General features: G+C 48.8%; 2 protein-coding genes and 1 non-coding gene across 4 annotated transcripts in view; 1 reads left to right on the forward strand and 2 right to left on the reverse strand.

Annotated features, from left to right (window-relative positions):
- Crcp (CGRP receptor component) overlaps positions 1-1,069 on the reverse strand; it is a 34,560-nt gene extending 33,491 nt beyond the window's left edge. Inside the window, exon 1 of one of the 2 annotated variants that reach the window (XM_005344553.3) lies at positions 985-1,069. In XM_005344553.3, coding sequence (XP_005344610.1) covers positions 985-992 — 8 coding nt within the window. In that variant the 5' untranslated portion in view covers positions 993-1,069. The other variant, XM_013350389.2, reaches the window with a different exon arrangement.
- A 3,952-nt stretch (positions 1,070-5,021) lies between these two features.
- Positions 5,022-5,123, reverse strand: LOC113458250. Its single transcript, XR_003378654.1, has one exon. It is a non-coding gene; the product is annotated as a U6 spliceosomal RNA (small nuclear RNA).
- Positions 5,124-8,567: 3,444 nt separating this feature from the next.
- The window catches only part of Asl (argininosuccinate lyase), a 14,757-nt gene continuing 7,170 nt past the window's right edge, over positions 8,568-16,154 (forward strand). Inside the window, exons 1-6 of the mRNA XM_005344555.1 lie at positions 8,568-8,631; positions 8,803-8,857; positions 14,093-14,287; positions 14,808-14,891; positions 15,118-15,174; positions 15,307-15,404. Of these exons, the coding sequence (XP_005344612.1) occupies positions 8,846-8,857; positions 14,093-14,287; positions 14,808-14,891; positions 15,118-15,174; positions 15,307-15,404 (446 nt within the window). The 5' untranslated portion in view covers positions 8,568-8,631; positions 8,803-8,845. The remainder of the gene's footprint in view (positions 8,632-8,802; positions 8,858-14,092; positions 14,288-14,807; positions 14,892-15,117; positions 15,175-15,306; positions 15,405-16,154) is intronic.

Here is a 16,154-nt window from a genome sequence, read left to right on the forward strand (position 1 = left end):
ACAAAAAAAAAACAAAGAAGTTAGGAAAAGCCAGAGAGTATACCAGATAGCAGAGTTCTTGAATGCTTTCTGCTTCAGGTTCCTGCCTTGAGTTCCTGCCCTGACTTCCCTCAATGATAAATTGTGTCCTGAAGTGTAAGATGTAAGAAACCCCGCCACGTGGTGGCACACACCTTTAATCCCAGGAGTCGAGGAGCCAGATGCAGGCGGATCTCTGTGAGTTCAAGGCCAGCCTGGTCTACAGGGTGAGTTCTAGGACAGTCAGAGATACACAGAGAAACCTTTTATCAAATAAAAAAAAATTGCAATAAACCCTTCTACCCCTAAATTGCTTTTGCTCATGGTGTTTGTCACACAACAGAAAGGAAACTAGTACACGTGGTATGTTCACAGCCCTGGTTATCAGTATCACAAAATAACGACGGAGAGAATGGCTGGGGCTGCAGCTCGGTGGCAAAGCCTTTGCCTAGCACGTGCGAACTCCTGGGTATCATCTCCAGCATTACAAAACGATGATGATGGTGGCTGGGGGATATGGATCAGCAGTAGAGTGTTTCCCTACCATATGCAAAGCCCGCATCCCAAAATGGTAATTGTAACTGCGAGGTACTTCGGGGGGGCAGACTACTTGCGGAGTACTGGTAAGGTCTTGAGTTTCAAGCCCAGAACCAGGAAAAAAAAATAATAGTAAAGAAGGAAGGAGGGAGGGAGGAAAGGAGGAAGGGAGGGAGGGAGGGAGAAAGGAAAGAAGAAAAAAAGAAAAGAAAGAAAGAAAATATCTATTCCTCCCACATCCCCTCCCCTAACGAATGTGGGAGGGGAGCCGGTTGCCAGGCCAGCAGGATCCCTTCCTTGCCGCCCCGGGATCAGGTACTTCCGGCCCGTCCACTCCGCCCACCCGTCCAGCTCGCGGTCCGGAGGTCGGGCTGCCAGCCGCCTCATGGTCCCCAGATGAGTCGGGTTTCCCTTGGACGAGCCGCTTACACTTCCATGTCGCCTTTGCTTCGTCGTGCAGCCGCTGGAAAGGACGAGCCTCACGTAGCGCCACCGCCGCAAGGCGCTCCGCCGCTGTGCGTGCCGCAAGGCACTGTGGGACGGCCTGCTGCACGCCCGGACCGCTGCAGGGTGGGCGGGGCTCCTCCTTGGTCCTAGGTGTCGTAGCGTTTCGACTTTCTGCCTGTCGAGTGTTTGGAGACAGAATTTAAACATCTTCGTGGTCTAGGTTTTGTTAGAGTTTAAATAAGATAAGATTCCGGCCTTGGATGCGTTAAAAGCCCCCAAGCCGGTCATGTTCGCTCCTACCTGTTATTCCAACCCTAGAGAGGTTGAGGCAGGGGGATTGCCACGAGTTCCTGGCCAGCTGCATAATGAGTTTCAAGCCATCCTGGGCTATTGGAGACCCTGTGACCCTGTGTTAAACGAATGAATGAATGAAATTAAAAAAAAAAGCCAGGAATGGTGGCACACGCCTTTAATTCCAGGAAGGGGAGGTAGAGGCAGGCACATCTCTGAATAAGAGACAACCAGGGCCACACAGAAAGTGGGAGGGAGGGAGGAAAGGAGGGAGGGAGGGAATTGGAGAGATGGCATAGCAGTTAAGAGTACTTCCAATTCTAGCAGAGGATCAGGACAACATAGTGGCTCACAACAACCTATAAATTTGATTCCAAAGGATCCAGGATCCTCTGATAGCCTCTCACCAGGCATTCATGTTAGGTATATACATACACGCAGGCACTCACACATATACATAAAATCAACCTTTAAAAAGGAAAAGGGATGGACCTGCTGGCCCATATCTGCTATAATTCCAGCATTTGGAAGTTAGAGGCAGAAGGATTCAAGATTCAAGATCATCCTCTATACAGTGAGTTCAAGGGCAGACTAGGATACAGGAGACCTTGTTTCAAAAAGAAAAGAAAAAGAGTCTAATAAGCAAATCTTGCCAGGTGGTGGTGCATGCCTTTAATCCCAGCACTCAAAAGGCACAGGCAGGCAGATCTCTGTGAATTTGAGGCCAGCCTGGTCTACAGAGCAAGTTCCACAACAACACGCACTACACAGAGAAACCTTGTCTCTAACACACACACCACAAAACAAAAGTAAAAGCAAATATATAGAGATAGTAGATTAGTGGTTGGTTAAGGCTAAAAAGAGAAGCTGGACAGGAATAGGGAGCGACTTAAAAGATACTTAATTCCTTTTAGAGGGCACAAAAACGTTTTAAATCTATTGTAGGAAATCTAGGGTGGTAAACATCTGTTATCTGGGTACTTGGGAGGCTGGGGTAGATGGAATGCCTTGAATTTGAAGGCAGTCTGGGCTACAAGGTGCATTCTGGGTCAACTAGGGATATGTAGGAAGATCCTTTCTCTTAAACAAGAGAAACTATATGAGGATGATGGCATAATTACAGGAATATTGAAAACATTGACTATTGGAGCTCAGCCATGAAGAGTGGGTGAGTCCTACTCTGCAGGGGATCCAAGTTATCACCAATACACATAAAGGCCCTGTGCTCAGGCTCAGGGAATCCAATGCCCTCTTCTGACCTCTTGGGGCACCTGCACTTACATGCTTGTACACACTCACACACGCACACACACACACACACACACACACACACACACACACACACATGAAAATAAACTTTTTAAAATATTGAATAAATTGGGAGGCAGAAGCAGGAGAATTTCTTGTGAGTTTGAGGCCAGCCTGGTTTAGATAGTGAACTCCAGGACAACCAAGATTACAGGAAGACACTGCCTCAAAACAGATGAATAATATTGAGTATTGAACTGCATGGTTTAAATGAGTGAATAATGGAATCATGTATCAAAAACCTGTTAAAATTTTTCCAAGGAAGACAGGTTCCCACTGTGTAGCCTTGAGTAGCTTGAAATTTCATGTAAACCAGGCTGGCCTCAAACACAGAAATCCACCTGCCTCTGCCTCCCAGTGTTGAGATTAAAGCTGTGTACCACCACTGCCCAACCATGTTAACGTGGTTTACAGGTGATTGTATCTGAGGAACTGATTAAAAGTGGGGGGAGTCTGGTATGGTGACACATGCCTGCAATTCCCCCACTTCAGAGCTGGAGGCAAGAAAATAGTTTAAGGTCATCTTCAGCTACATAGGGACTTGGAGTGAAACCCTGTTTTAAAATCGTAAAAATTTAAAGACAAAATGAAAAATCAAGTAAACAAAAACGTCATCCCAGGTCCAGCTGATGAGTGCCCTGTACCTGTCTTGAACAGAGCAAGCCCCACAGTGATGTCCATTGGGTTATTATTGTGTTCATTGTGATGTTCATTGTGTTATCCACTCAACAATCTTACAGCGATTGCCCGCTGGGTGCTGGTGATTCAGGTCTGAGTAATACACACTCCCTGTCCAAGCCAGCTGACAGCCTAGTTGGAGGACCAGTTCTGGATGTAAATAACTATGACACGCTGTGTTTGACTCTGTAGTATAGAGGAGGGGTTAACTAACAAGGCAGAGAGGCGTCCCCAAGCCAGAAGTGTTTTAAGGTGAGTGGAAGAAGGAATAATAAAAACCGAGGCTTCAGAAACACAGGCTAAGTGCCTCTGAGAGTCACACCATAAAAATGGCTCAGAGATGAATTCAAGTAGGAGAATTGGTTTGCATCCATACTGAAATGGTATCCATCTAGGTACCTGCTAGGTACCTGTATCAACCTCATTGACGCATCAGTGATTGTCCCGAAGTAATGGGCTTTTGTTTGAGTTTGGTTTGTTTGCTTGATTTGAGAAGAGGTCTTAAGTAGTCCAGGCTGGTCTCAAACTGGCTAACCAAGGATGACCTTGAACTCTCCTTCCTCCTATCTCTACCTCCAAAGTACTGGGGCTACAGGCAAGTACCACCACACCTGGCGTGTTAGGTGCTGGGAATGGAACACAGGGCTTTGTGTTTGTGAGACCAGTATTCTACCAATGATCTACATCCCCAGCCCCTGAACTAACTGGTAATTATTCTCTTTGACCTTGGTAGGGTAGGTACATTGTGATGTATGGGTTTGTGATATCAAGAAAACAACCACACAATCCAAAATGCTTTGGAACACAAAAGGGTTCCCGGCAGAAGGGAATTCTGTGGTGCCAAATCGATCAGGCAAGTGCACCCAGAGCAAGGGCACCCAGAGGGCACTGGGTGTTTATTCCTAACCCAGAGGGTCCCTGTGCCTCACCCAAAGTGGCCAGAGCTTGACCTCACAAACAGATGCAGTTGAAAAGCAGAATACAATTTCTCACAGAGAATGCAGCCTTGAGCAAATATTTTGATATCAAGAAGAGAGAACTGGCTGGGTGGTGGAGGCACACGCCTTTAATCCCAGCACTTGGGAGGCAGAGGCAGGCAGATCTCTGAGTTCGAGGCCAGCCTGGTCTACAAGAGCTAGCTCCACCATCGCCAGGCTTAGATGAGATTTTTATAGTAACAATAAAGAGCATCACAAATTAAAACAACTTCTCCATGATCTCCAGGTTCTAACAGACTGTGGTCAAACAGGCATGTCTTCCTTCTAGTGATTTTTTTAAAATATTTATTTATTATGTATACAATAGTCTGTCTGTGTGTGTGCCTGCAGGCCGGAAGAGGGCACCAGACCTCATTACAGATGGTTGTAAGCCACCATGTGGTTGCTGGGAATTGAACTCAGAACCTTTGGAAGAGCAGACAATGCTCTTAACCTCTGAGCCATCTCTCCAGCCCTTCCTTCTAGTGATTTTGTCCCCAGGTGCTTCACATGTGGGCCCGAGGAATGGAACTCAAGTAGTGGGAATGGGTAGCCTCCCTGGATGAGCCGTTTTGCCTGTTTGTTGTTGTTGTTTAGGGGAGGAAAGTTTATTTTGGCTCATGGTTTTCAGAGGTTTACGTCCCAGTTAAGCTGACTCCATTGCTGTGGGTCTAGGGGAGGCTAACGTGTGGCCAACAGCAGTTGGTGGAACAAAGCAAGCTCACCTCATGGCAGATGGGAAGTAAACAGCTCTTCTAGTGCATCTAAAATACGGAAGACTTCACACGAGTGTCATCCCTGTGCAGGGGCCACTTCATCTTCTCTGTAGAATTCTAATTTTAAAGAATGTAGTGCTGAGGTGAGCATCACTGTTGTTATATATTTGTGTGTGTGTGTGTGTGTGTGTGTATGCACATCCATAGCGTTCATGTGGAGGTCAGAGGACAACTTTCATGAGTCATTTCTCGCCTTCCACCCTGTGGATTCTGGAGACAAACCTCAGTCATGAAGCTTGGCAGCAGCGTCTTTCCCCGCTGAGCGGTCTCTCAGACCTCCCCCATCCCTCCTCTCTGCGGTGCTGGGAGTGCTTGGTGAGCACCCTCTCTTGCTGAGCCATACCTCTGCAGGCTTTCCCTGCCGAATGTCTGTTTTCATTCCCTGGACTGGAGAGGCAGGTGACTGTCATGTGACGTTCAGTAGCAATCCTGTTAGCCAGTTGATCATTAATGTGATCCCTCGGGTAATTAATTAGCCTCCGACTGGCCAGCTCTTGGAGAGCTTCCCAGGCAGATGTCGTTTATCCTGAGATGCTAGATTTAGTTCCTGGCTCTGCAACTTCCTGTCTTTGGTGTCTTTAGGCAAATCACTCATTCTCCCCCCACCTGTCCTTCCCTCACCTGGAGAACCATGGGGCTACTGGGGTTGCCTTCTAGGAGTGCTTGTGAGGACATAATGCTGTCAAGCTTGTCAGGTTATCCATATGAAATATTTAACATGGTGCCTACGATGCTGTTAGAATTCAAGCTATTGCCAGGAGCGCTGGCACACACATGTCATTCCAGCCCTTGGAAGGCTGAAGTAGAAGAATGTCAAATTTCTGACCAGCCTGGGCTACCCAGTGAACTTAAGTCTAGCGACGTAGAGAGATCCTGCCTCAAAATACTCAACGAAGTAAACAAAGGAAATACAATTATTGTTATTTTGTTTATTCTCTACACTTAGAGCTAACGCCTCAATTAGCTCCCTTAAATGTTTTTCACTTGTTTTGTTTATTTGAGGCGGACCACGTAGCTTAGTCTCATCTTGAATTCACTGTGTAGCTGAGGGTGACCTGGAACTCCTGACCCTGCCTCTGCCTCCTGAGAACTGGAATTCCAGGCATGAGCCACTGTGGTAGCTTTAGGCAGTACTGGGGATCAAACAGAGCTCTCTGTGTGCTAAGTGAGCACTCTACCAACTGAGCTGTGTCCCCAGCCTCCTCCTACAGTGTCTTGAACTTTGTCTGTCATTTGGGAAAGAGCCAGAGCTTAAGGTTTTCTAGGGTGACCGGGTGACTCTAGGCAAGTGTTCACTGTCAAGCCTTGCCCCCAGCTCCTCACTTCATAGACTGTAGGCAAGGGCTCTCCTCCTGAGACATGCGTGAGCTTTTACATATTTACAGTCATCTAGGCCTGTTGGCAAGGAATTTGAAAACTTGTCACTTCACGAGGCACAAACATTTGATTAAATTCTTACCATTTCAACTGCACTGTGTGATGCAGACACCTTAGCAATTACGAGGAGTGGTCTCCAATGCGCCCAGTACTGTCTTGGCTAGCTCTAACGTATCTGATCTGCTGGCGTTCAAAAAACGTCCACAGACCACAAGGGGCTGGAGAGATGGCTCAATGGTCAAGAGGACCCAGTTTCAGCTTCCAGCACCCACTTGGTGGCTCAAAACCATCTGCACCTCCAGCTCCAGGGGTGCCGACACCCTCTTCTGATTTCCATTAATACTATGTACTGTGCATACACACATTCAGACAAAAACAACTTCCACGACAGGGAGATGTTCATAGCTGGTCTACACAGTGGCCGCGGCCCAGTCTTCTGCCAGCCATGGTCCCAAACTGACTTCATGGAAGCCTACACTTCCTGCTTCTAGGATGGACTTGATAGACTCTGGGATGGGCTGAGTGTTAACTCTCAAATGCATGAAATAATCACTTTTAGGATCCCCTTTCTGGACTCTCTAAAGACTACCAACTGGGCTACATCCCCAACTTTTTTTTTTTTTTAGTGCTTTTATTTTTTAACTTTATTTATTTGTTTGTTTGGGGTGTGGTGTGTGTGCGTGTGTGTACGCGTGCACGCATGTGTGTACACGCACACACACAGACGTTAGAGGGCAATTTGGTGGTGTCATTCTCTTCTTCCACCATGTAGGTCCCTGGGCTCAAACTCAGACCTTGACGACTCTAAGCACCTTATATCCAATGACACGTATGGCTAGATCCGTCTTTTCTTTAACTGTTGATTTATTTTGGGTGTGAGAGGTGGGGAAGTGTGCATACCATGTGCCACAGAGCATGTGTGGATACTGGGGGGCCACCCTCTGAGGTCGGTTCTTGCCTTTCCTCCTTATCCAGGCAGGGCTTCTCTTGGATTTACCAATGCTCCGAGTACTCCAGATCCTCTGGCCCCCAAGCTCCCAGACGATTCTCCAGTCTTCTGTCTTGAGCTGAAGTGCTGAGATTACAGACGGGCCTCCCAGGATCGAACTCAGGTTCCCAGCCTCTCGTGGCTGGCTCGTTTACCTGCTGAGCCATCTCCCTAGGCCAGCGGTTCTCGACCTGGAGGTCTTGACCCCTTTGGGGGTTGAACAACTCTTTCACAGGGGTTGTCCGAGACCGTTGGAAAACACAGATATTTACATTATGTAAAATGTAGCAAAAATGCAGTTATGAAGTAGCAATGAAAATAATTTTATGGTGATGGTAGGGAGGAGGGTTGGATCACCACAACAATGGGAACTGTATTAAAGGGTCACAGTATTAGGAACATCGAATACTACAAGGGTCTAGGAATATCAGACTCTTGATATTCCTGCCTCAGTTTCCCAAGTGCCAAGATCACTGGTATTAGCTAGCACACTTTATCTTTATCTTTATTTATCCTTTATCTTCCCACACTCTGACTACCGATCTTTTTGTTTGTTTGTTTGTTTTTAAATTGCTCTGGTGTAACCCAGGCTGCCCTTGAGCTGGCTTACGCAGCTCAGCTCAGGAAGACCTCAAACTTCTGATCCTCCTGCCTAGATTTTTCCCAATGCTGAGATTACAGGCCTGCACCACCACAACCACAATACAAAGCCGCGCCTGATTTAGTACGTGCTCTTCCCCAAGCCCTCTGCTTTGAGACAGGGTCTCAATGTATAGTCCTGATTGGCCTGGAACTCGTAGACCAAACTGGCCTTGAAATGAGAAAGACCCTCCAGTCTCAGCCTCCCAAGTGCTGTGTCGGCGGCTTTTTGTTTGTTTTTAAAACAGGTTCATTTGCAACCCAGGTTGCAACTTCCAGCCGTCTTCCTGCCTCGGACTCCTGGGTGCTGCTGGGATGACATTCCTCTCACCTTTCTTCCCTCCTAGCGTGGATCTCACCTGTCTGGACTTCCAAACAGCCAACAGCTAACTAACTGGTCGGAAATCGCAGACTTCCTCTGGCTAGTAGCTCAGCCAGAGGCGGTCCCGCCCATAGGTGGCACACCCACCTCTCCCAATTGGCTCTACGCTGCCAGGAGGCGGAGACAAGGCAGAGGGGCAGCAGCCGCCATCCGGGCCAGGAGAGGCCAGAAGAGATCAGAAGGCACCTGTCCACTGAGAGTCTGTTCGACCAGGTCCTGGGAGCGTGGGACAGAGGGACAAACACGAGGGAACGCCGAGGACTGTGGCGCGCTTGCTGAGTGCTGCCCACGTCCCGCAAGCCGAGCGTGTGTCCCCAACTCTGAGCTGTCCCTACCCCCGCAGACCTCCAGAGTCGAGGTGGTCAGTTTGATCTTGTTTTCCAGATCGTTAGGACCGAAGCTCCAGGAGAAGGAGGAACCGCCCAACATGGCATCGGAGGTGTGTAGGACTTCGGGGACCTTGCAAACGAGCGGGGAGGAGCCACTTGGGTTGACCCGTGCATGGGGCCACCTCCCTCGAGGCAGACCTGCAGTGATACAGAAATTCCCGACCACACTTCCAAAGCCCAGTTTAATGTAGGCTCACTCAGGGATGTCCCCATCGTCTTCTGCCCATCGAGCGCCGCCAAGTGGCTCAGGAGGTGACCTCACTAATGACTGCGAGTTGGCCACCACGTGTGGCTGTTTCTCCCCCAGCCCCCCTTTTAAAAAAAAAATTGTATTTTGAGGCAGGGTTTTCCTGTAATGCCCTGGCTGTCCTGGGACTCGCTCTGTAGATCAAGCTGGCCTCAAACTGATCTACCTGCCTCTGCTCGAGTGCTGGGATTAAAAGCATGCATTATCACGGCCGGCACTGTTTTCCCTTAAAAAAATAGTTTAGAATTTTTGTGTGTATGGATGTTTTGCCTGCATGTATGTTTGTGTACCACGTGGGTGACTACTGCCTGTGGAGGTCAGAAGAGGGTGTGAGACTACAGGAACAGGACAAATTGCTGTGAGCCAGCATATCGGTGCCGAGAATCAAATCTGGCGTCTCCGGAAGAGAAGCCAGTGCTCTTAATGGCGGATCCATCATTCCTGCCCCTGTTTCTCCTTCTCAGCTCACTTTAGCCCAGGCTAGCCTGGAACTCACTGTCTGCCCAGCTTGGCCTCAGATTTCTGGCAATTCTCCTGCCTCCACCCACGGAACGTTCAGATTCCAGGTGTGAGCCAGCGACCACATCAAAACTTTCCGTTTACTTTTTTCTTTGAGGATTTTCTTGTTTGTTTATCTGTTTATGAGTACGTGCATGTGTGGGCATGGCACACTTGTGGAGATCAGGGAAGAACTTGTGGGAGGAGATTCTCTTTCCTGCAGGCTTGGCAGCGAGGGCCTTTACCCAATGAGCTCCCTCACCTTTCTCAACACCCGCCTTTCACCCCCACCTCCTCCTGTCAGTCCCCACCTGGTAGGGTACCCCTCGTGCCTTGCGCTTGTCCTCATGTATAGGAAAAGTTGAGTCCCTAAATTGTACTTGGGCTCTGTCATATGGAAAGTGCCAGAAGGTAGGGACCTCTCTCTGTGGCTCCAGTGACCCCCCCCCCCCAGGGTCCCTGTCCTCTGCTTTGGGCCAGTATTCCTGGTTTCTCTTCCAATTTATTTATTTATTTATTGTTTTTTATTTTTGTTTTTTCGAGACAGGGTTTCTCTGTGGTTTTGGAGCCTGTCCTGGAACTAGCTCTTGTAGACCAGGCTGGTCTCGAACTCCCAGAGATCCTCCTGCCTCTGCCTCCCGAGTGCTGGGATTAAAGGCGTGCGCCACCACCACCCGGCCTTCTCTTCCAATTTAATGACAAGTGTGCAAGACATAGGTCCCTTCCACGGACTTGGTTGGTTTATCTAGTCAATGGACTAATGAGAGCTGTTGGGCTCGGCCTGTAAGGGATGGATCATGGAGTCATCACTCTGATGTCACAGGGGAAAGGGGGCTGTAGGGAAACAGATGCCAGCATGCCCAGTCCCTTCTGATCCTTAGTAGCTGGCGAGTCACTTCCTTCCTCTCCGCTCATCTGAACACGTTAAGATGGCCTGATTTACTTAGCTGCTGGGTCCTGTGGAGGGTCAGGAACAAGGACTGGACTTTGGAGCCAAACAGATGTGATTTGTACACCAGGGACAGCCTTGACCTGTTAGTTCCTTTGTGAAGTAGGGGTAATTGTGTCCACTTCATAAAAGGATGGAATTGCAATGCCCGGTGTCGCAGCGCACACCTTTAAACCCAGCTCTCAGGAGGCAGAGGCGGGTAGATCTCTGAGTTCGAGGCCAACCTGGTCTACCTGTGAGTTCCAGGACAGCCAGGACACAGAGAAACCCTGTCTCAAAACAAAACAAAGCAAAAAGCTATTAATCCTCCTGCCTCCACCTCCCTAACGCTGGGGTTATAGGTGAGCACTACTACGCCCAGCAAGCAGTAGCCACTCCGATACTTCTCTTGTGCACTTGAATTGAATTTTGCTCATTCTACTCGGCCCAACTCTGAGCCGCTTTCACCTTGTCCCAGACTCCTAGCCTGGAGCAGCGCCCTCTCCAACTGCACTGTAATGAGTTCTAGGTCAGCCTGAACTACATGGCACGGCCCTATCTCCACATGCCAAGAACATGGCCGGGGTTATTAACTCAGTGGTAAACTACCTGCTTAGAGTCCTCCAGAAAGGGGCTGCATATGACTCAGTGATATAACACCTGTGTTTCACACACAAGGCCTCAGGTTCAATACCAAATATCGGAGGGGGACAAAGGGAGTGTGTGCCTGGAAGCCTGCTGGTGGGATTGGAGCTGTTTGCTCCCCAAACAAAGTGGACTGGACTGCAGATGACCTCAGCTTGCCTTAAGCCATTCTGTGGGTTGGTACTAATTGTTCTGGCTGCTGTCCTGCTTGTTAAGGGGTTGTTATTACCAACAAACCAGAAGCAGAAGCCAGAAATCTGGAAAGGAAGACAGCCGCAGGATCCTCCTGGGCCTTCCCCAACAGACTCCTGACTTGCTCCCTATTCTGATCGGCTAGTCCTGACCCCCAAGACCCAAGGGCCCACGCGCAGCACTTCGAAGGAGATCTGGCTTTTGTTGAGGTGGCTAAGGGTCAGGTGCAGAACCTCTCAAAGCCTGGGGTGACGGTGGAGGCTGCCTCTATGAGTCATAGCCCTTTGACAGTAAGACTGTTGGGTACTGAGGAGGTCAGCTCCAAGTCTGGAGCCAGAGCACAGTGGATGTTCCCATGGCACCCACAGCACCAGTCCCAGAAGCACAGATGGTAGAGCAAGCCCCAGGGATCGGGAGGTGGCTCGCCTGGCGAAATGCTTGTGCAAGCTAAAGGACCTGAGTTTGGATCCCAGTGCTGAAGAAGGTGAAACTGTTGACCAGCCAGGCCAGCTTAATGGATAAGGGTCAGGGTCAGTGAGGGATCCTCTAAAAAATGTGACGGGACACTTTAATTCCAACACGTGGGAGGCAGGGACTGGCAATCTAAACTCCAGGCCAGCTTGATTGATATAGTGAGTTCCAAGCTAGCCAGGGCTAGATAGTGTGGCCCTGTCTCAAAAGTAATAAACAGTAATAAATAAAAAGGTAGAGAGCAATTGAGGAAGACACTCAACACTGACCTCTGGCATTTGCGTACACACGTGAACATGTACATACAAGAGAGAGAGAAAGAGAGAGAGAGAGAGAGAGAGAGAGAGAGAATAGAGAGAGCACACCCTGTCTGTGAGCACCCCCAGCCTCCCTTCACTATGCATGCACTTTGCAAATGATATCAGATTGAATGCTTATAACTGTGGATCTCGACCCCATTGGGGGGTTGAGCTACTCTTTCACATCAGAAAACACAGATATTTACATTCCAATTCATAACAGTGGCAAAATTAGTTATGATGTAGCAATGAGATACTTGTATGGTGGAGGTCACCACAACCTGAGGAGCTGCATTAAAGGGTCGCAGCATGAGGAAGGTTGAGAACCACTGGCTTATAACAAGCCTATCACGTGGGTATATTTCCTGCTTTGCAAAGAGGCAAAACTGAGGTTCCAAGGAGTTATATGATAGGTCCAAAGTCAGTTCAGAGTTCTGGGGCAGAAGTGATATGTCCCCAGTAGCTCTTTTTTTCTTCTTTTTTTTTTTTTTGATTTTTTTTGAGACAGGGTTTCTCTGTAGCTTTTTGGTTCCTGTCCTGGAACTAGCTCTTGTAGACCAGGCTGTCATCGAACACACAGAGATCCACTTGCCTCTGCCTCCCGAGTGCTGGGATTAAAGGCATGCGCCACCATCGCCGGGCTCCCAGTGGCTCTTGTAGACACCCACACACAGAGAGAAAGGTTGCCAACGATGGACATGCCATATCTCTTAACTTTGTCCTTACCACACTCTCCTCCGAGTCCTGCATGCTCGGTGTCCCATCCTCCCACCCTGGCCTGTGCCCTTCTCTTTCAGAGAGGTGCCTCTCTGACCCACCCTTCTGCCCTTTGGTGCCTGGGGTTGGGGGCTAATGTCTTTTAAGAACTACAAAGCATTGTATTTGTAAGGTCTGGGGTACAGGCCATTAATCTTAGTTGCTTGGAAGGCTGAGGCAGGAGGATCTGCCTAGGCCACAGAGTGAGCTCAGTACCAGTTTAGGCAACTTAGGAAACTCTTTCAAGCCGGGAGGTGGTGGCGCACGCCTTTAATCCCAGCACTCGGGAGGCAGAGGCAGTCGGATCTCTGTGAGTTCGAGACCAGCCTGGTCTACAAGAGCTAGTTCCAGGACGGACAGGCTCCAAAACCACAGAGAAACCCTGTCTCAAAAAACCAAAAAAAAAAAAAAAAAAAAAAAAGGAAACTCTTTCAAAATTAAAAGAGGATCATACATGGTGGCTCACACCTTTTAATCACTACTCAGGAGACAGAGATAGGCAGATCTCTAAGAATTCCAAGCCAGCCAGACACAGTGAGACCCTATCTCAAAAAAAAAAAAATATGAGACTGGGGAGATGGCTCAGCAGTTAAGAGCACTTACTGATTTTGCAGAAGACCAAGGCTCAGTTCTCAGCACCCACATGATGGTTCATAATCATCCATAACTCCAGTTCTAGGGGGTCCAACACACTCTCCTGGCCTCTGCGGGTACCAGGTGTGCACATGGTGCACAGACATACATCAGGCAAAAAAAATTCATAAGATAAAGTAAATAAATCCAAAAAATAAAAAAATAAAGTAAAAGAGGACTGTTAATATATAACTCAAACACAATGCTTGTCTGCCAAGCCAGAGTCCCTAGGTTTAATCTCCAGTATTAATATATACATATACACATATATGTATATATATACACACATATATATGCACTTATAAATATACATGACCCCATAGAATAAGTACATACTATGTTGTCTGCCAGCTAAAGAAAAAAGATTCTGTTGTGCTCCAAGGAATGCCACCATCTCCCTGGTCCGTGCCATGTGGTGAGAAAGAGCCCTGACTTCTGTGTCTATCATATATATCCCTTGCACACTCACCAAGTTCCCGACCTTCTGAATCTCAGTTGCCCATCTGTCCAGTGAGAATAATGTCTAATATCCCCGCCACCCCCCCCACAGTCCTTTCTGAGTATCTCTCCTAAGGGTCCCTTTTGAGACTGTGTTCTCTTCTGCCCTCTTGTTCAGAGTGGGAAGCTATGGGGTGGCCGTTTTGTGGGTGCTGTCGACCCCATCATGGAGCAGTTCAACTCATCTATCTCCTACGACCGGAATCTGTGGAACGTGGATGTGCAGGGGAGCAAGGCCTACAGCAGGGGCCTGGAGAAGGCGGGGCTTCTCACCAAAGCCGAGACTCAGCAGATACTGCAAGGCCTGGACAAGGTAGCCTCTGTGACACGAGGTCCACCCTACATCCATTCCCCTGGGAACCCAGGCTCCTACCCAAAGTCCCTAAGCACTGCATTCACCTTTATTCCCTCCTTCTAAGGCTGGAGTTGGAACCCAGACCTGTGGTGCATGCTGGGTAAATGCTTTGGTGCTGAGCCACGCCCCCAGCCCCTCGCTGGGAGATTCTAGACAAGTGTTCAATTTTACCATTGAGCCATATTCCAGTTCTTACACCCTGGGTACAAGCTGTAGTATCCCAGATTTATTGTTTGACCTTGTAATAAGTAGGTGACGGGAAAGGTGTGCTATAATTACCAGCTCTGTCTTTTAATGACTCCTCGTGGCTTAAGACCAAGGTGGACTGGGTCAGAGATCATCCCTCAGGGATGGGGAGTATTCTATGGCTCAGCTTCCGTACAAGGACATTTAGCAAACATGGTGGATCCAAGACCAAGGCAGGGAGACTCCTGATGCCTATCAACCTGACACCCTGCGTTGCTGCTGCCTGCTCCAGGTAGCTGATGAGTGGGCCCAGGGCACCTTCAAACTGCACCCCAATGATGAAGACATCCACACAGCCAATGAACGGCGCTTGAAGGTATGGAACGCCCTTCTTCCTGCAAATCGGTCTCTCTTTATCAACCTTACCCTGGGCACTAACCATCACTGGCAGAGTAGAAATGGCAAGAGACCTGGGCAGGACTGGGTCCCTGGTGTAGGGAGGGAAAGCCATAAGGCTGGCAAGGACCACTACCTAGACTCAGTGTCCCCACTGAGCTGGGATTAGAGTGTTCTAGCCTATCTTCATGCCTCTCCACCCCTAGGAGCTCATTGGTGAAGCTGCAGGAAAGCTACACACGGGACGAAGCCGCAATGACCAGGTGTCACCATCCCTCTTTGCCCTCTTCTGTGACCTTTTCAACCCTGGGAACCCCCGGAAGCTCTTGGAGCGGTTCTCCCGGGAAGGAAGCAGCAGGCTCCACTCCCTGAGCATGACTGTCTCCTCCTCACAGGTGGTCACGGACCTCAGGCTCTGGATGAGGCAGACCTGTTCCAAACTCTCCGCCCTGCTCCGGGCGCTCATTGGAAGCATGGTCGACCGGGCTGAGGCGTAAGTCTTCTGGGGGACACCGCCACAAGAATTCTCTCCCTGGGCGGAATCTAAGCAAGGAATAAGTGTTAGTAACCCTAAGCCAGCGTGGATGATGGTTCCCCGTGGCTCATAGTAGATGGGGTCCTAGTCTTCCTTTGGTCTGCCCCTGTCTATGTACTCGAGCTTCTCCAGGGACCAGATGCGAGAGCAGGTACAATTCGGGCAGAATTGCACATAAAGGCCCGAGAGGAATAGTTAAATACTCAAGTGCGGGACCAAAGAACTCGTGCTCCTTCCTAAAGGAAGCAAATATCGACAGTCCACAGGCCCGGTTGGGCTTGGGGGGGGGGCGGTGTTTGTTTGTTTTATATTTATTTTATTTTGTATGTATGAGTGTTTTGGGTTTTTGGTTTGGTTTGGTTTGGTTTTTTGAGACAGGGTTTCTCTGTGTAAGAGCCCTAACTGTCCTGGATCTAGCTCTGTAGATCAGGCTGGCCTTGAACTCACAGAGATCTGCCTGTTTCTGTCTCCTGAGTTCTGGGATTAAAGGCATGCGCCACCACCGCCAGGCTACAAGGTTGTTTTTTAATGGCATGATGACGGTATTCTGAAATTGAACATGGTGATGGTTATATACTACAGGTAGCCTGGAACTTGCTATGTGTAGTTCAGGCTAGCCTCAAATTTAATCTCCTTTCCTTCCTGCCGGGACTTAACTTTCTCTCTCTCTCTCTCTCTCTCTCTCTCTCTCTCTCTCTCTCTCTCTCT

This window comes from Microtus ochrogaster, chromosome 2, assembly GCF_000317375.1.
Source record: "Microtus ochrogaster isolate Prairie Vole_2 chromosome 2, MicOch1.0, whole genome shotgun sequence".
NCBI lineage: Eukaryota > Metazoa > Chordata > Mammalia > Rodentia > Cricetidae > Microtus > Microtus ochrogaster.